The 20,454-nt window shown below is 36.1% G+C and overlaps 1 protein-coding gene across 1 annotated transcript in view; it reads right to left on the bottom strand.

The window, feature by feature from the left end:
• Positions 1–3,847: 3,847 nt before the first annotated feature.
• Positions 3,848–20,454, bottom strand: part of SEL1L (SEL1L adaptor subunit of SYVN1 ubiquitin ligase) — a 30,386-nt gene continuing 13,779 nt past the window's right edge. Inside the window, exons 7-21 of the mRNA XM_084287704.1 lie at positions 18,967–19,020; positions 18,826–18,885; positions 18,135–18,216; positions 17,653–17,807; positions 16,894–16,950; positions 15,898–15,966; positions 15,144–15,221; positions 14,386–14,448; positions 13,433–13,520; positions 13,026–13,174; positions 12,243–12,408; positions 11,500–11,574; positions 10,266–10,438; positions 8,565–8,693; positions 3,848–7,808 (exon numbers count right to left, since the gene is read on the bottom strand). Coding sequence (XP_084143830.1) covers positions 7,605–7,808; positions 8,565–8,693; positions 10,266–10,438; positions 11,500–11,574; positions 12,243–12,408; positions 13,026–13,174; positions 13,433–13,520; positions 14,386–14,448; positions 15,144–15,221; positions 15,898–15,966; positions 16,894–16,950; positions 17,653–17,807; positions 18,135–18,216; positions 18,826–18,885; positions 18,967–19,020 — 1,602 coding nt within the window. The 3' untranslated portion in view covers positions 3,848–7,604. The remainder of the gene's footprint in view (positions 7,809–8,564; positions 8,694–10,265; positions 10,439–11,499; positions 11,575–12,242; positions 12,409–13,025; positions 13,175–13,432; positions 13,521–14,385; positions 14,449–15,143; positions 15,222–15,897; positions 15,967–16,893; positions 16,951–17,652; positions 17,808–18,134; positions 18,217–18,825; positions 18,886–18,966; positions 19,021–20,454) is intronic.

Raw genomic sequence — 20,454 nt, 5'->3', positions numbered from 1 at the left:
TCAGACTCAAAATTACTTAAGATATGAAATCCTTTAATTATCCAATTGCAGATAAGCATTTGGCATCAGGCTTTATATTCCATTATAAAATTTATAGTATTTTGTGTAACAACTATTCCTAATGGACTGTTCAGACCAATAATCAAGTTGATGAGAACCAGAGAGTAAATTAAATGCTACATGAAAAAATTTAACCTAAGTCCTCTTGATCTCACAGCATCAGTAATGAAGGTAATCAACTGCTGGAAAACTCAGAAAGCATATAGATTTTCAGGCCTTCTGTTTTTGAATTTGAAGGTGGATCCTTCTTATAATTCAAATGCATTAGCTGTAGGCTGGCACATGCGAGATATTTCTTCAGTAGTTTTAACATTGGCTATACCAATGTTAGATTATATGAAATGCATTTTTTTCATATGTCCATTTTTAATAGCATTAATGTGAAAAATACTAATGCAAGTGAGCTTTTCCATTAAAATTGTCAATAGGTCTGGAAAAATATGAAAAAAATATTCAAAACAACTTAAATGCCATTAATGCATTTCCAATATATATTAAACTCCAGAACCTACCAAGCTTTAAAGTAAGATTGGTGAGAAACAAGTATTTCTGTAAAGTACACATTTGAAGTTATTTGTATAGCTCAAATATTTTACCAGATGGCCTCATTAGCCAAAAAAAAGATTGTTAAAGAAAGATCTCTACCTGCTGCCAAACATTTTCACTTGCTTTAGTGAGAAAGAATATGCATTCGAAGAAAATCTAGAGTTAACTTTGCAAAAATAGCTGCTGTCCTGGAAGCTATGCCCAACTAGTCCACATGTTATCTGCAAGAAGTATCCCAGAGACATTGCAAGAGAGACTAGTACAAATAGCTATGAAAAACTTAATGTACAGTAAGCTGTGCAATCAATTTAAGGTTTTCTTTTTTGTGATTGAGTTTATGAATGGACCAGTTTCTTCAGTTTGTCTTTGAGTCTGACTTTTTCTGAAGTTAGGAAAAATATTACAAATAAAGTATTTTCTTGGCATAATACATAATATGCAAATACCCACTTTCACATTAGTGTTTGTTGTAACAGTACCTACATTAAAAAGTAGACAATGACAAACAAGTTCTAACAGATAGCAACAAAAGGAGAGGGAACATTAGAGGAAGTGTTTATTGGAAGAGAGGATTAAGCAGAATACAAGCTAACTTGAAGTGCAAAAATCAAGGCTAACGAGTGTTTTGTTTACATTATTAACTTTGATTAGGGCAACATTAAAAGTTTATTTTTAAACGAATAAAGATTTGCATAGGGAATACATGTTCTAGAGAACTCTGCACTTCATGAGTTTACCTTTTAAGTACAAAAAATGAAAGATTTTATACATAACAAAGTTAGAGGATAGTATAGTTACAGATTATTACTCTTTTCTCCTCCACTTCTAAGACTGTCAAGTGTAGTTTTAACACAAAAGATGGAGAAAAGAGCTGAAAATATACTTGAACAATATCAGACATATAGGAAAGTGAGCTCTTAAAATTATGGTCTGACTTTCAGATTGGTAGGGAAAGGCATCTGAGTATTTTGATTTTTAGCAGAGTTGCTAGCAGTCTAGCTATACTCCAGCCACAAAATCAGGCACAATAGGTGAAGGAGAAAAGGGCTATAGTGGGAGAAGCTTTCATACATTTTTGTATGAAAGACCAAGTAGGAAGAAAACAAAGCAAATTGAGTTAGAGAAGAACAGTAAGAGACAGTTACTGGCTGATCTCTGAATGAGAAACAAAAAGATCTCTATTTTCTAGGGATAGAACAGATCACAGATTATGCTTCATAGACATAAGCAAAAAAAGGTTTGACTGATTTATAGACCTGTCCAGTCAAACCCTGGACAATGTTTTTGCAGAGCTCCTGTTTTTTTTTCCTCCCCCTAAAATAGGTACTATAAAAGACAATCTCCATATCTTCGCAGGTATTTCCATCCCTTCTTCAAGCACAACATGGCAACACATTCTTCTGACTTAATCATGTAGGAGAATGAGATCTGAGGAGCACACATTTAAATGTAAGTAGTCCAGATGGAGCACTTGGTAATAGCAGGCTGACAGACATAACACACAAACTTTAGCAGCCCAGGGATGTAATTCTTCAGCAGGCCTTTCCAGAAGCTAGTGACCTTAAAATTTTGACTTTTTAGTTATTAAAAATCAGTAGCTCAGTATGCTTAATTCTCATATTTGTAGAGCAAGTTCCTGAAGCTCCTGCGACCAAATGGTTAGCTCCTTTCTCTCAATATGTATACATAAACACATGAAAATTCTCCCATGACTTGACAGTATCTGATGGTGTGGAAATTACTTTTCCTAATCTATGCCTGAAACGTGTTTTTTTTTTAAACAGGTCCAAGTCATCATTTAATATCTGATGCCCCCCTGTGGCTGAAAACAAGCACCCCAGGCATAAACATTTCTACAGCAAAGGCAATTAATTTGAAACAAAAAAAGAACAATGTTAGTATGAACCTCGTACAGAGATGGAGCCGCATACAATAGAGGGAAATCTATCTAATTATGCATGATAGTTCAGGCCTGTGATTAGGAAGAATGACTATCAACAGAAATGGAAAAAAAACAGGGACAGGAAATACAGGAAGCATTAGACAGAATTGAGGAAATTTAAATATTTTGTAATAAAAATAATTTTTCCAAGTTATTCCCAAAAATCTGGAATTGCAGTTAGTGTTATGTGGAAGGTTACGTGGCAAGCTCAGAAAGTTCAGCTGCACAGAAATCCAACTGTGAACAACCAATTCCCTAGGTGAACTGCCTGAAATATACATCACACTCAAAAGCGCTTACCAGAATAAGCAGCACTGATACCTTTAAGGTTAAAAGCATTCCCTCTGGTTTACTACAGAATCCAGCTACTGTGCTGCAGAACCTAAAGTCCCATTTACCTCTTGCTACCTGGACTACAACTACAGTGGTGCTCCATCTCCACTTTTCTTTCCTGTAAATTAAAGAGAAGACTAGACATTAAACCATTCATTACCTGGATAGGTGGTATTCCATCACAGCTGAGCTTTTGGAAGACATCACTTAGTCTTCTGACTTTCTTGTATTAAAAGACTACAGTCCTTGAGTTTTCCCACCACAGAAAGCTTGTAGGCAGCATGGACTTGCTTATCAACCTGCAAACCTAACCAAATCCATTCCATAGCTTCCATGAAAAGTGCTTTTGAGGTAGTCAAGTAAAATAAGCTGTCTACATCTGTCCCCACCTCACCTGAGCACATCAGCAACCATGTCTTAAGCCACAGGCAATCCTGGAAACCTGTCACTAAGCTTGAGCTACAGGAAGGCAAGCCAAATAAGCCTGTTTTGTTGCAGGACAGTCTCAACAGGTGTTGAAAGGCTCCTCAATGGACGGAGCCTGAAGGGACAAGTACATGCAAAGAGGGCTGAAATGGAAGCGAACCTGTCAGGCTCCCTTCCTCAGTATCTGCTTCTAGTCACTGTGTTATCCACATATTAGTATGGACAATGCAATAGTAATGCTAAAGGTATTAGTCTTGAGTCACACAGCAGTTCTGTCTGCTACAGACGGTACAGATGTTGTATACACTACAAAGTGTCACACAGAGGGCAAGTCTCTAGCAGAGATGAAAATACAATGCATAATTTTCACCCCCCTTTCTAAACCTCTTAAATTATATGTGTATGCATGTATTTTTAAGAGGAATAAAAAGTGAAAGAAATGTGAAATGTGAGCATCCTTATGGGAAGTGAGGCATTTAGTAGTGACAAACATCCATACATATGATTAACAGTTGATGTCCTCCATTACCAAAACCACTGTGAACACAGGGTAACCACACAGGTGGTAGCTTTATTTCACAAGATTAAAGATACAGTACAAAATGAATCTGTACATCTTTCTATTAACAGAATTTGTTTACACAATTATATTACATTTGACCAGCCTTTATACTGATTTTAAATACAAAATAAATTTACAAAAGTCCTACAAGACCCTTTAAAGAACTGCAGCTGATAAAAACAAAGGGACTATTTTTTGGGGGGAACCCTATTTGCCATATGCACTTGCAGTAGTTCTTAAACCAAACTAAGTTATCTTAGTTTAATATTCTCTGAAACAAAAATAGAATTTGTTTGTTGTTGCCTATCTAAAAAGGAAACAACTTCCAAAGCTGACTGTAAACCCCTGTAATATAATCCTTATAGGTCAAAACTAGTATATAACAGGTGGAAACTAGATAATGCATAGTCTTAGAAGTCCTTTCACAACCCAAAATTTAATGTTCTTCTCAAAGAACATTTCTTTTCCCCCACTTTAAAGTTCAATAAGAGAAGATGACCAAAGTCATGGAAGATGACTAAAAAGTGAACGAAGTTGTGTTTCATAAAGTCTCATCGTGATATTTGTATCAAAGGCCTTAACTGCCATTACATTGTCCTATGTCCTATGATGGGCATATAAAGCAAGGAAAACTATTTCAATAGGCTAAGCTCTGGGGCAGGAGGTAAAGGGAAGAACTAGAATCTTGTTTTCTCAACATTTCAATGTTACTTTCAAACTGCAGGAACAGCTGATGTGTTTGATTAATAATGTGAGATGCAGAACAATGTTTTCCCATCATACCTTTCCACATGTTCTTGTATATAGAACTCCTACTGACAACTGTTACTGCTCTGCATCCTCCCCTGCAGGGAGAAGAGAGCAGGTGTCTGGGAAGGTCAAATAGGCTCTGGCCTATGTTACTAGAAAGAACAGTTTTTCCATTTAAAGAACAATCACATACCTAGAAAGGCTTCTCTTAAAATCAAGTTTCTCTTCTAAAATAATTCTGCGTATAAGCTATAAGACAATCTGTGTGCTACCAAAAGGGAAGAGCACTTCACTGCAATCAACTGAGCAACCCAGTTCCTTAAGGGAAAAAAAGTTTGATAAGCCAAGTACACAACAAGAAACATTGCTAGTAAGAGTTAAACACACTTCCCTCAGAATGCAAGTTTCAGAACAGAGTAGCAAGGGATTGTCACAGAAACTGAACTGATGTTGTCTAACAACCAATTTAGAAAGTATATTAATTTTTTTAATCCCTGAGTTGACTTATTACTCATGGTAAATACCTTTTTACTACCACTTCATTCATACAAATGTCATCTGAAAAAAGTTAGTGATAGCAATTTGATGGAAGTGGGGAAAAAAGCAGAAAGACTTCCTTATTGCTTCTGCGAAAAGCAGTTCTTTAAAATGAAATAACTCACTGATCTTCAGCCACGCTCTTCTGTTGGTTTCTTAGATGTAAAAATGCATCAGTTCAGTGAAAAGTGAGCTGTAAGACTGTCACATGGCAGTAATGATTCAAATAGAGCTTTTAGAATTTAGTTCTCATAGATTAAACAAAAACAATTTTACTAAAGCAGTAACAAAATTGTTAAACATCCTAAGAGACCAATGAACTAGTGGTAGTTAACTGAAAAACATTTTCCATATAATCTTTAATTTATTCATGCTGAGCTAAAAAGAGCTATTAAGTGACAGAGGCAAAAAAATACTTCAGAGGAAGTGCTCAGAAGTCAGATATCTTAGAAATGCAGCTGGGGAGTTGCTGTACATTTTAGACACTACCTTAAGATTCAATACTGTTGCATCTCATAATGATGATCAAGACTGAAACAAGACATTCCTCTATCACTTGCTGCAACCCTCCAAACTTTAATGAAAGATTTGTCTCCATATAACCAGCAAAGGCATTTTGAAGCACTGAAAAGCTCTACCTATATTTTAATACTAAATCATCCATGACACTTCAGTTTACAGAAGAGTGGATTTCTTATCCTCTCCCTCAAGCTACAGATATATTAATGCAATGGTTGCCTTACAAATGTATTAAATATAAGAACAGATCAAGTCTGAACTCTACAGCATATTGACAGGTTGCTGCCAATCCACTGGAGGAAAATAATGCATGAAAGGAAGCTCTTAACCATTTAAATGCAGCAGACTTTGACAAAAAGGTACAACCTCATCATTTGTATTTTTCTGCTTTAAGACAGCATATTCAGAGGGTTTAATGCTAGTACAAACAAATATTTAACTGCCTTTGCCAAATAAGAGCAGAAACATCTGTATTTGTTACACCTAAGCTATTCCCTCACTGCTTCCCACCCTCAACCCCTGAAATTGTAGTTCAATGAAAAATTGTCACCAACTCAAAACTCTCCTTGCAGTCTAAAAACATCATTCCACAGGTCTTATTCTTTATACTCACTAGAAAGCCTTTGCACTGACCTGGTGGGATCAAGAGGCCATAAACCATTATCTGTCTTTATCTTTGGATTTTGTTACAAGGGATCCTCAGATGACACAGCCATTCAGATGTGACTTTCTCATGTATGCCAGGTACAAGAGAGGTAGGCCATAGCCAGAGCACTGCTGTGATCTAACATACGATTTTTATCAACCAAACTTTGGAGTAGCATCACTAGTTTAAGTCCATGCCCTTCTGTCAAGTATGCATCTCTGGGGCCCCTTCTCTGCAGATACATTAAACAGATGTACATGTAAGATACCACATACATTTCAGCTGCAAGACCACCTTGCAATGCAGAGAACATGCAGGATCATTGAAAACTAAATACAAGACTCCCACTACTAAAAAATGAGTAGGCTAACTCAGTTTTCTGGCTCTGTCATTTCTTCAGTGTCCACTAATACTTGTGCTTTCTGCAATCTAGACTGAGTCTCTCTGCAAGAGAGAAGTTAAATTATTTAGGAACATTACCAACTTGTCCTTATGTCACTAAGGACTGCAAATTACAGTCTCCAAAAGAATTTTAGAAGGATGCAAGATCTGGGCACTGCGTGAATAGCTTTCAACAAATTACCATCACAGACTCAATCTGTGCCAGCCCACCTCCTGGGCTATAGATCCTTGACAACTGCCTACTATACAGGTAATACTCAAAACAAAAAAGCACAAATACAGAGTGACATGTTTGCTAGCTTAGTTTTACAGACTTTATAAATAATCCACATTAAACCATCCAGGACAGCATAGAAGACCAAAGTGTAAGAAATAAATGAAGTAAAGATTGCAGAAATGCTTGGGATGCAGATCAAAATGTAAGTTCATACAGCTCTAGCCTTTTTAGACTTGGAATAAAGTTCAGCTTCTTGGACTGATATTGGCCATAAAATCATTACTATTATTTTTGTTTTTATAGGGCAGCTGCTATCAGGCAGGCAAACAACTTCCAATGCTAACCTTCTCTCTCTACAAGATGAAAAGGACTTTGAAGAAAGAGGAACTAGATACAGCAGGCAACATTTTTGTAGTAGCACACTTCTGTGTTTCCATGAAAAAGCCATAGTGTTATTCCATTGGCACTGAAATAACATTCAAATCAGTTTCAAAATAATTCTTATCCCTGAAAAAAGGCATCATTCTAAGCAGCTTTCAGACTTTTTCCTTTATAAACTTCTTTGTGCCTCTTTTGTGGGAAGGACCATTGATCCAAAGTCCTAAATCACAATGAAAATTGTTCTTTGTGGAAAAATCCAGTTCTTTCACTGAGGCTCTTGTTGCTATTGTGGTGGTTGATGCTCTGGTGGTGGTTCTTGTTGAGGCACAGCTGGCCGCAGTCCTGCTGGTCTGGGAATTGCCTGATGTTGCCTTTGTCTGTAAGCTATAATTGTTCCCAGAAGTAAGGTGATGATGGTCATAAGGTAAAGGTCCCACTCTGGCCCCAGCAGCTGGTCCATATCAATATGTGAGAATACCTCCCTTATCTGAAGAAAAGAAGTCCACATCATCTCAAAGTAATATCAGTAATCTGGGTAGTAGCTTCTGTGAACACTACATAAACATTGCCTCAATCCATTTAGAATGTTTTGGTTGTCCACTGCCAACTATCTTAGACTTAAATTTTGTCAAATGTAGCTGAATTGCCTGAACTAAATGGCAATAACTTTCCTACCATTTGAATTTATCAAGTAATCCAAAAGGCAGTAAGATAGAACAAATATTTATGACATTATATGCAGAAATGTCACCAAAATTCCATGTAATGGATTTTCCAGTGCCATCATTAAGAAGAAATTTATCTTAGTTTAGCTATTGTGCAGAGCAACTTTTCCAACAGGAAAAAGGATTCGCACAGGATTCAAACAGGACTCAAGTGGGATTGATGCAACTGAATATAAAATTAAGAATTAAGGCTACAAAAATTTGTTTCTTAAGCAGATATTACAATAATTAGCTCAACTTTGATGGCAGATACTCATGGATAGGAGCTGTCAAACAGGTTTGAGAAATTCTCTTCAGTGGAAGAGTAGCACTGAAGAGCACTGGCTGAGCACATTTTAGTTTCTTGTAATTGTGTAAACAAGAAGAATCATGACTTCAGTAAATTTAATAAGTAACACCAAAAAAACTATCCAGTTTTCAGATGGCTCACATGAGATTTCTACTCAAATAAGAGCTCTATTTTTAAAAGATTGAGTTCCAAACACATTTTTTCCTCCCTTTAATTCTATAGTACTTACATTAATTTCTCGAACATACTGCACAGAATAAATCACTCCAAGCTTGCAAAGTGCTAGGAAGACTGGAACCTGAGCATCTGGGCTTGCTTCAGCTGCCATGTCATAAAATCGTTTTGCAAGATGAATATCCTACAGTTAAGAAAATACAAAACTCAGTTCTGAAGAACTCAAAGTTGCCGTAAGATCTAGAGATATTTCTAGAAGGAAACACTGTCATTTTAAAGTGTATACTCAAGTATACTCTGAAATGCCACATCAACCATGAAAAGACTAAGAAAACTGAAGTCAGGTAGGAGAGCATAGTGACCAATTCCTCCTAGTTATACCACAGTATGCCTGCAGCTTCCAACCATTTCTGCACGTATTCCCAAATTAGATTTTACTTTTATCCTAAACTGACCTAACTCACATCAATGATGGCAGTGTGCCAAAAGCATGAGCACCAATAGCCACTTGCCTAAAATAGTGCTCTCTGCTGGGGAAACTGGAACAAGAAGGTGACTGTATCAAAAACAGAGGATACATGTAGTTCAACTTTCCCTGAGATTTTTGGCTCTGCTTCAGATACATACAGTGTAAAGTTAAGATATTTGAATACAAATTGCTTATGTTCATTCACACTGGTGGGAAGAATAGGCCTGTGTAAGGCTTACTTCTGGAAGTGTGCAAAGTTGGAAATTCAAGAGAAATCTCCATGCCACATATTAATTTAATCCTGATTGTGGAATACCTTAATCATTTTCTGCTCATTAATACATCAAAGCTTAGTTTTATGACATACATGGAAACAAGTGTGAAAATCAGTATGTGTATGAGCTATACTAAATCACATTTTAATATTTTTAGTTCAATAGGACAACTTTTGAGTACTCCTTGAGCCTGAAAGTCTGCTTGTTCTGTAACTATTTAAAAGAATTTCCTTATCTCCTTTGTAATATGCTAGTATCAATGTAGGAGATGATCCTAGTCATGGCTTATTTTCATTTTTAATTAGAAAGCAATTTGTTCTGTTTATATGTATTCCTCACTCTCACTTGACACATGAGAAAACTGCATGAGTCCAAGATTTAATGCACAAGCCACTGAAATATCATCCCAAATTTTAGAGAGTACTATGAGAAAGTCAATTTAAGAAAATTAACTTCTTTTTAGCAGCATACAATTTTCATTCTGACTCGGCCAACATTAAATCTATGAAAAAAGTGAGTGTTTGAAATTTGTGAAGGGGCTTAACATTTGGCTTTGACATAGTATGAAAACCATCTACATATAGGAAGTGTAACAGTCTGTAAGACAGACTATTTATTCAGTAAGTAAATAGTGAATAAAGCAAAAGCTGTTTCAAAGAAATACCATATTTACTCAGGATTTACTCAAAAGAACAGTGACCTGAATTGAAGCCATGCAGGCCACACTATTGGACTGTTCTCCTTAACTTTGGACTGTTTGCAATCTTAATGACATGGATGTAGGTAGAGGTTTCCCTGTAGTATTAAAGTATCCAACTCTTTCTTCAACAGTGAAAGTCCACAGTTCATTAGGCACTGTTCATGCTAAAAATCTATATATGAACCATCCACAGGCTCCCAGTGAAGGAACAAACTTGAGCAGTAGACATCTGCTACATCAAGAAACATGCCTCAAACTGCCAGTTATATAGCTACTGGAGAATGTACTGAGAAGTGGCTATGTAATACTCACCTGCTTGATGCCCAATCCCTTCTCATGCATGTAGCCCAGATTAAACATGGCTTGGGCACTGTGCTGTTGCTCCGATGCTAGTCGATAGTGAATAAATGCGGTTTCATAATCAACATCGGTACCAAACCCATAAAAATGGTAATCTCCAAGTTTAATTCTTGCAACTGTATATCCTATAAACAACAGAAAATAGCTAGGCAAAAAGTCCTCCCGGCAAAGAAAGCCTCTTAGTTTCATATGAAGACACACTATAGGCTCTTGTTATTCATTTCTACAGTTTGCACAAAGTTTATCGCTCCCTCACAAATTTTTATCTTTTTTTAAAGGAATATTTGACTTTAAATAATCCAAATCCAACTGACTCTTATTTTCAGGAAAGTACTTCTCCCAGTAATCCTACCAACATTTCTATTACAATTTAGTGGTATCAGTTGAAAAGCTATATACTGACATTCATAGTCACTTATAAGGAAAAACTTGTTATATGATCATTAAGGGCTACAGATTTGTTTTTAAAAGAGACAATAAAAACTTGAAAACTGAAGTATCTGATCAGCATTTGGTAATTGATTTTTAACTATACTATTTCCTCAATTTCTAATTTTCTAGTAAAAGCCAACACTGTAGGTCTACAGATTTTCAGACAAATCTCATGCTCCAATTGCATTATACCCTCTTCAGTAAAAAGCTGGAGAAAAGTTAGAGAACTTGCACTGATACGCATAACCTTCAAGTTTTTTTTTTTGTTTTTTTTTTTTTAAACAATAAGATCACAAGCATCAGTTTAAACTCTGCCTGGTTGGATAACAAGGCTACATTTTTGATCACTGGGCTTTGCTTGCTTTGAATAAGAAATTGCAATTCTTACTGATGATGACAAGTACCAAAATTTTCAATGGTAACTTGTATCTATTGTTCAAAGTGGATTTTTTTTTTTTTTTAGAGAAGTCAGTAAATCTGTTCCTCATAATACTGCTCTATAATAACAGAGAATGACAAGAGAAACAAACTATATTTGTTTTGTTCTTTTTACTCTTCAGGATCTCAGAATGGCTTGTGACTGCAAGCATATTGCAATAATACCAGTGGAAAAAAACAGCAACTAGGCTCATGTAACTAATGCTGAACAGAAATAGATAAGCTTTTCCTTCCTTCCCCATTTTATAAAAACAGAATCAGACATCAGTAGCTCTTCTAAAAATAAGCAAATTGGAATTGTGTGGTACAGACTTACCTTGAGAAGCCGCTCTATTCCAGTGAAGCAAAGCTCGAGGATACGTTTCATTTTCTCCGACTATGCTAGCTTCTTCTAGAAAAGAAATTAATAGTTAAGTGGGAACTCAGTATGCACTTGCAAGACACCCCCTACTTATATTAAGCAGGCTAAAATGAATTAAGAACTGAAATGTACTATTGCCCAAACAAGATTCAGCCTGTCTGAAATTACTAAGAACTTCAATTTCAAATTAACAGAACCAATCAACTCTCTTCATCACTGCTTCAAGTGTAGAACAAGTTCAAAAGCTGAAAAAAATTGAGCATTTAGAAAAGCCATTACAAGATAAAGAACAAAGGAAACTGAACCTTGTATGCATAGCAAAGGCCAAAGGTAAAAACTAAAGCTAGTGCTACATTATAGATTTAAAAACAAAGATGTTAGGCCTGTGTTTCGGAACTCTGGAGACCAGAATTTTCAGCACTATACAAATTTCTAAAACATTCCCTTACAACCCTATTTTTAAATCCCAGAAGTCACAATTTAAATGTATTCTAACTTTTAGGCCAGGAAGATATAGAGGTGAAAAAAAGACTGGCAATTTTCCAGTGTGAAGAGCAGGAAAGGGGATAGAAGTCTCACTGAAGCACAAACTGACCAAGAGCTACTTAAATACACCTTCAAGCATTCTGAAGTTCTACTAAATGGACTACTACAGGCCAACTCTAAAAAAACATTTCAGTACAAATTTAAGTTCTTACTCTGATCAAGTATGAAAGCAGCATTGCTTTGTGCAACTTCATAGCCTTGTTCCGCCAAAAGAAGATACTGAACAACAGCAGAATTTGAATCACCATCTTTATAGCTGTTGTAGGCAGTCATAAGTCTTTCAGACCAGCGTCCCCGTTCACAAACGTTCTTAAACAACTGCAGAGGAAAAAAAATCAGGTTGTCAGGAACTTCAGAAATTAAGATTTTTTTTTCGGCATGAAGTAAAAAAGGAGGTAAGCCTTGACATAAGCCTTCTTTTTTGTAGGAGGTAAGCCTTAACATTTGAACACCTGTTCCCAGTATTTGCATTTCACAGAAAAAGCTCAATACACAAACATTACCTAAGACAAACTTACTTTAAGGTATCAGTTACTAAGCAAACATGCCAAGATTCAGATGCTTACTCAAAGTTATGATTAATGAGCTTTCTAACAGCTTTCTATTTCTCAGCTTAAATGTAACACTTGAAATCACATCTATATGAAGAATTCAGTACTAATAAAAAAAACTTACGTTTGCTTTGTACTACATCCTTCTGTTTTTTTTAAAGCTAAGAAAACTATTACCAACTCACCATTCCAGAACAAGAAAGATTAAAGATTTTTCTCATGAGATACAAAGGTTGTCAATAATATATCACTTTTCCTTATTACAGCCTTGGCTCTGCAGTCATCAATGGATTTTAACTAAGACAGATTTCCTATGTAAGTTGACATGGTCATATCCAACCATTTGCAAGTTAACATTTGACTTTTATAAATGGATGACCTTACCTCAACAGCAGTATGACAGGATCGCATCACTCCAGTGCCAGTAGCATGCATCTGAGCCAGATTATAAAAAGCCAGAATATGGCCACCCTGGGAGGCCAAATTAAAATATTTCAAAGCTTGTTTATAGTCTCTCTTGACTCCAATACCATCTAAAAAAAAGATTGAGTCAACGCTATTTCTCATAACAAGCAAGGTTATATAAAATATAGTATACATTTGCTCTCAAAAGAAGTATTACAGAAAGGTGTTATCAAAATGTTAGGAAAAAAGCAGATAGAATAAAATATAAATGCTGTGCAGTAACAACTCCGCATGCAGTATGTCCGTACTTCTAATGCCACCTAGCGAACAGTTACTGAAAAGGCAGTTGTTTATACTTGGCAAATCATCATTTTGATGCCACTTACTGTAATACATGGAACCTAGTTGAAGTTGTCCATCAACCCATCCCTGTTCTGCAGCCTTCTGGAAATACTTCAGTGCTAGCTCATAGTTCTGCAGGAAGATTGGGTCCAGTCATTAGAGCTTTGCAATACAGCACAATTTAAGTAAAGAAAGAACATATGTCTATGTGCAAAATGAAATATCTATAGACCTATATCATAATAATAAATAGAAGACATGCTAGACGTACTCTGAAAAATTGAACAGGTTGCTCAGAGACTGTGGAGTCTGCCTCCTTGGAGATACTCAAAAGCTGCCTAGACATGGTCCCAGGCAACCTGCTCTGGGTGCACCTGTTTGAGTGGAGGCTGGACCAGATGACTTCAGAGGTCCCTGCCAACCTCAACCATTCTGTAATCACTACTGGCTACTCTGAAAGCTAGCATTCACATACAGAATTACAACAAATACAACAAATAGTTTTAATAAGCAAAACCAATGTCTTGCTCTGTTTTTAAAGCCATTGACTCCTTTCCTCAACTTTTGTTAATTCAACTGTTTGAGTATCTGTTTATATAGCTAATTATAAAGCATCTGATAAAAACCCTTCACATTGAAACTTTTAATTAGTTCATTTGTCATGTTGCTTTTCCAAAGTGTTCCTCCACTCTCACAAGAGACAAAATTGGAGCAGTTAAGACCTGATAGCTTTAATTTTTCTTGTGAAAGTATAAAACTTCAGCTAAAGATTTACTTTGCTCTGCTTTTCTAACAGCTTCAGCAATATTTTCAAACTTGTTAGAAGAAACTCAGCTTTTAATAGCTGTTAACTCCAGAGTGATTTACTAGATTTCTTCATGAAGTTTGCAGTACAAAATAGTTCATAAGTCTTCTACAGTATTTTCCTCCAGAGGAAAAGCTTGTCTACAAGTTGCACAATCAGCTAGAATTAGAAAGATGACCATCAAAAGCTTACCACTGGAACACCTCTTCCATACAAGTAAGCCATTCCTAATCCACTCTGCCCAACTGGATTACCCTGAAACAGGAAAATACTCCTGAAAAGAAAGTCAAAATCTACAGCTATATATTCCAATTGCTACCTTATTAACAACAATAATACTAATAGTGCTGGAGAGAAGAGCAAAAATGCAAAGCCAATCTATTAAGCAATGGTTATTAAAGGAGAAAATAGCATCTTCAGTATTTTTTATTTAGTGACCACACAGGTGATTACTATGGGGAAGAAAGCTTTCAATGCTAGTTATGATAGTCTGTGTACTTTCAAAGTGTTGCATGTGATGTAGAACACTTACTCACAGAAAGTTGGGGCATTAATAACTTATCTTTATTTTTTTCAAGTTTGCAGTGTTCTGGATGCTACAGAAACTCCAGAAACAACTAATTTAAGAATCTGTTAGGGCAGACAGGTGGCTGCCCTGTGGGCTGTATTATTGACTAGCACCCCTGCAGAAGTATGTACCATTGTATTTCTTCAGGACAGGCAATGTGGCACATCAGAAACCCTTAATAAATGTAGGAAATAAGCAAGTGAAGAGATCCATGACCAAAACTGGAAGCAGCCTACAGAACCTTTGAAGGGGAAGATTTAGTTACAAACTAATCTGGGATAGAAGTGCAGGTATGCACATTGAAGTGCACAAAGAAGCATTTGTACTGTTAATCAAATCTTATAGCGCATTTGTTGTATTTCTAGCTAACAGATAATCATACCATATCAGCAGCTTTCTTGAAATACTGAAGTGCTGTTTCATTGCTCTGAGGTACAACATCACTTCCTTCTGAGTACATCTGAAGGAAAAAGGCATTATTGATGAACACCCAAGTAAGTCAATTCACTGTAGAGATAAAGCATTGTAGCATTAGACAATTCTAGCTACTATTTTACAAAATAAATAAATTGCACCAAAGCAGAAGACATGTCCCTATGCTGTAAACTTGAGATTCAGAGGGATTAGCTTCCAATGGAGAATTAATTGCCCAGAAAATTAAAAAATTTGAGTGGTAATATCCTTCACTTCTGATTTGTACCACTGTGGAGTAAAGAACACAAATCAGGCAAAAAATCCTGAGATCATTGGAAGCCAAACTGTATTAACATTTAAAATACTATTCGTCAAAGAAAATTGTTGCCAGACCCTTATCCTAGAAGTCCAGAAAGCAGGAAACCACAATTTTTCATGTTAAGTGCCTTGACCAGCATACTACATTTTTTTCATGCTCCAAGCACATGAATTTTGTGTCCTTTACTGCAGTGACAGCCTCGAAGAGATAAGCTGGCACTGCTACATATTGCAGCCTAACCTTAGCACATACTAAAGTAGAGTAATAAAGATTTGACTCTTCACAGGGTGAAGGTAGCTGACAACCCGTTCTGATCTCTCTACCAGAGATTAGTAAATAGGAAATATCTTTTTCTATTGAAACATGATCAATTTGCTTACTTTTGAGAGTGCTTACATCTTACCTTTCCCAGAAAGGCCATGGCATGTGAGTTACCAGCATTAGCTGCTTGATTGAAGTACTCAAATGCTCGCTATAGAAAGGAAAAGTAGTATTTTAGCAATCTTGACATATGATTTGAGTATCTTCTTGCAAATACAGCATGAGTAGACGGCTTGTCAAGTTATCAGGCTGGGATACAAAAACGCTCATCAGTCCCAGCTAACTCAATATAAGTAATGCAGCTCCCCACTTTATATAGTCTGAATATTGAACAGCAATTCCTCTCAGTGTATTCCAAAAGGCAGATGAGAAAAAAGTGAGAAAAATAAAAACAAAACTGCTACTACTTACAAGCTACACAGGTGAATCTTACTTCCTTATTGTACCTCCAAATTCTGTTTAGAAAACAGGATATCTAGAAGTTCCTGTTCCAGTTTTACACAGACCTTGCATGTACTCATTCTGATCACTTATCTCTGAACCTGTAGAGAGCAGCCATTTTAAGGTATTTTAAAGGTGATGGCTGTTAAATCATTCCTGGTTGGCAGTAATCCTCAGATCTCCATTTTCCAGTACATATTTAAAGAGGTTAATTATTTTAACTTCTCTAAGTAGAAGCTAAGGTTAGCTTACATCAGCAGAAGTTTTATTTTCTAAGCAGATTTAGTATCTTTAGCATTTAAAGTTTTGTTTTGGCTACTGAAGTACACTGTTCTTACAAGTCAGGAGCTAGAAATCATCACTAACATGTGTGCATCATGACAATCCTACTACACATGCAAAAGCTCAGCCAGTTTCGCATACCACTTAATGAAAAGCAGGTCTTTTTTTAATTCCTCCTTTATAAAAGCATTAGTCTTTAACTGTGTAAGAAAATCTGCTCAATGTACTAATCACAAAGATTAATTTTTGATGTATGGATTATGTTAACTACCTTATGATATATCTTAAATGCTTCTGCTTCATTGTGGTCTTTGCTACATTCCCCCCACACACATCAGACATACAGAAAAGCTACCTGATGATTTTGCTCTACTCCTCTTCCTCCATGCAAGTGCAATTGTCCAAGACCAACCTAAAAATAAAGTTTACAGTAAGTCTGAAGTCATAGATCTGCTTCAATAGCTACAGAGTACCGTCCTAGTTTTTTCCCCATATTACTCTGACAAAGTGGAAATTTATCTTAAAGTTATGTGATAGTCCTAGATGCAAAATAAAGACTGTTTATTTAACTTCTACCTAATTCTCAAGTCACATCTGCCTAAGCTAAATCATGACAATTTGCCTGTTATTAGCGCCCTCTAGTCCTTCTGCATTAAGAGTTCTAGCTTGCAGCATGCAGAAATCATGCAAAGAAAAGAGAAATTTAGGTCTGCTGGCAGTGCCAGTTCTCTTGATCAAGGCGTCGTCCTCCACAACATCTGAAACTCTTACCTAGTCTGACTGGTTTCTATCTAGTGAACACCAACACCTTTTCTAAGATACAGAAGTGGTAATATTTTGGATTTATTTTCCACAAAGAATTACATTTTCTCCCGAAGTTGCACCTTAAACATATTAAAATAAGCCTTCTTAAGGGGGGTTGGACCTGATGATCTTTTGAGGCCCCTTCTAACCCCTCCAGTTCTGTGATTCTCATAAAAACTCATCTGGAAATGTAAATCAACCCGAGTGCTAAGTAACTGAAAGCTAAAGCTCCAGTATCTTTCTGTATTTCATAAAGCTATTCCTGCAACTACCCAAGCCTCTGCAAACCATCAAATAACCTTAGTTGTACCTGTGCTTGTACATCTCCTTTCTCTGCTAAAAACTGGTAATACTGAATCAAGTCTTCTTCCAGCATTCCACTTGCCATTCCTGGATTTTCTACTTCATCTGCTAAGCGAATTCGCTGAACCACTGTGCCACCAGTCAATGAAATGTCACTAGCAACTGGAAAACAGATTCGTAAAATTTCCAGGCAGCTTTGTTCAATACAAATATTATACCACAACTTTGTAAAAACAACCAAACAAAACAATAAACAAAAGAAAAACTTTAGTTTCTACAGAGCTTCAAACTTTTTCAGAAAGAATATAAATTACTTTAGCATTCATTAAGTGTATTTCTATAAATAGAGATTAAAAGGCATACAATTCAGACCCAAACAATTAACTCAGTAGCAGGAATACTATTTTCGCAGTTCTAATGTTGACACAAGGAGACCTTCTAGGCATTTCTGTATCATTCAAAAATATTAGACTAGTAAAAAGTTTTTACCATGATTAGCTACAAGTCGGTAGTGAGTGAGAGCAGATTCACAGCTTTGAAGGACTCCTATCCCAGCCCAGTACCGGTAACCCTAGAAAGAAAATATGAAAAGTATGGGACTTATTTGACAACACACTACTTGCCAGGTTACAAAAAAATCCACGTTACTTGAGCAAGTTTTAATAGGACAACAGACAAAATGAAGGCCATTCTACATGCATTAAAATCAGCTGACCGATACCATTAAAGGTTAAAGTATATGCAATAAAACTCAGATATTGCTGAGAGAAAAACAGGCTGAAACTTATGATGAAAACTTAAAAGAATGCCTTTCTACTCATACACATTGCATCATCTTAAATACCACACTGACTAAACCAGCATTGTCTGTAAATCTTTCAGTTTTAAGCTACAAAAATTAAAGGTTTTCAGCCTACAGAAATTAAAGCAGTGGACACTTCTGCTTTAAGTCAAAAAGGATATAAACAGGATATAAACTCAGTCCATTTAAATCCATGGTGGTATACAGCTTATAATGAGCAGACTTTTCCTTAAATTAAGAAGAAACAATGTGGAATATATTATTGCCCACTTAATGGATGCACAACCTAATTTTTAAATAAATACTTTTAAGAGTTTAAAAAGGGGAAAGAATAATGACTTTACACATACAAGAAATTAACTGGGAAATCTTACTTACCAAGATCATATGGGCTATCAGATTTCCTCCTAAAGCTCCGAAGGTGTAATAGACCAGGGCCTTGATAAACAAACACAAATCACTGGTTACTTAACATCTGCCTCCCAAGATAACAAAAACCTTCAGCATATGCTATTTTACCTTAGCTTGACTAGAATTGACTCCTAGACCAGATGCATACAGAAAACCAAGAGCCTAGAAATAAAAATAACATTAGTCAGCACATTCTTTGAAAACTACAGGATTAGCTATTCCTGGCATACATAAGAATAAAGAAATAGAATTCAAAGCTGCAGAGCACATGCCAAGCTCTATCTGCACTTAGGTGTTTCCTGTACCAAGGCCCTTCCCTTCCTATTTCTGAATATAGGGTTACTAAGTTACTATTTACCTAGAACACTACCATAAACGTATCTCACCACATTTCAGTTTAGTGTACCAAATACAAGGAACTGCTACTTCCCTACATGCCTGCTGTAGATCCAGAGATACTGAACAGTAAGAGCACCCCAGTTTAAAGACACCTTGAGTATGAGTTAAGTATGCACCTTGTCTCTCATACACCAGTGAGAAGAAACACTAACCATGAACTTCTAGAGAAGAGTTTTATTTGATTCACTGTCTGAAAGATCCTATGAATTTAGTATTTTTGCATCTGTTCTGACATGGATTAGATGCATTTTATGACTATAAGAATAAGCAGTTAGAATAACAAGAGCTGCTTGGCTAAAGTTATTTTTATTCTTAGAATTTACATAAGTACTGCTCTCTCTCTAACACCTGTTACAGCTGTGTGACTCAAACTAGTGGCACAGCAGATACAGTGCATAGGAAGGTGTTCATATTGCACAATGCACTAAGACTATTCTAGGCAATTCTGAAAGCACAGAAAAAACATCTCATGCAGACTGTACTGAATTCTAGAACAATAAAACTCAAGGTTTTATTAAGATCAAGTCTAGAAACAACACTCCTTTCTACTGTAAATTGTTGCTCCAACATCAAACATGTAATAGCAGGAGACTTGAAAGTCTAAGAACTGAAACTAAGTAACTCCTAAAGAAACTGACACTTCAAAAACAAATTCAAGTAGTAAATAAGTTTATGCAGATACTGACACAAATTGACAATAGCCATATTTTACAACATTACCTATGAACAAGTCCACATAAACAATTCCCTGACATTCAAAGGCATACATACAAAGGGAGTTCTGTTCCACTAAACGGCTTCCAAGAGTCTTAGAGTTTATTACTTCCTAGATTATAAACATCTCCTACCACCTGCCATAAAACTGCAGATGAAAAGCTACAGTATCTGAAATCCCACACAAACCACAAAAAAAATTGACAGTTTCAGAGCAGATTTGTAGGCTAGATTCACCTGTATCCACTTGGTTTGATTTAAACCTCAAGTCTAGTCAGTCATATAATAAAAAACTAAGCAGAGACCACAATAACACTATTACTGATAGTTTAATACTACTTTTTAAAACTAAAATAGAGAACCTGTTTCCATTCGTTTACCTTGTACTTCCAAAAATATTTACTTCATAACCATACAAACAGAAGCTGTTCCTTTACACAGCTTTTGTAATTTGCTCTTGCACCCTCTGTAAGGCTAGCAGCA

Source organism: Netta rufina, assembly GCF_964035555.1.
Source record: "Netta rufina genome assembly, chromosome: 5".
NCBI lineage: Eukaryota > Metazoa > Chordata > Aves > Anseriformes > Anatidae > Netta > Netta rufina.
This window is presented reverse-complemented; position numbering and strand designations above follow the sequence as displayed.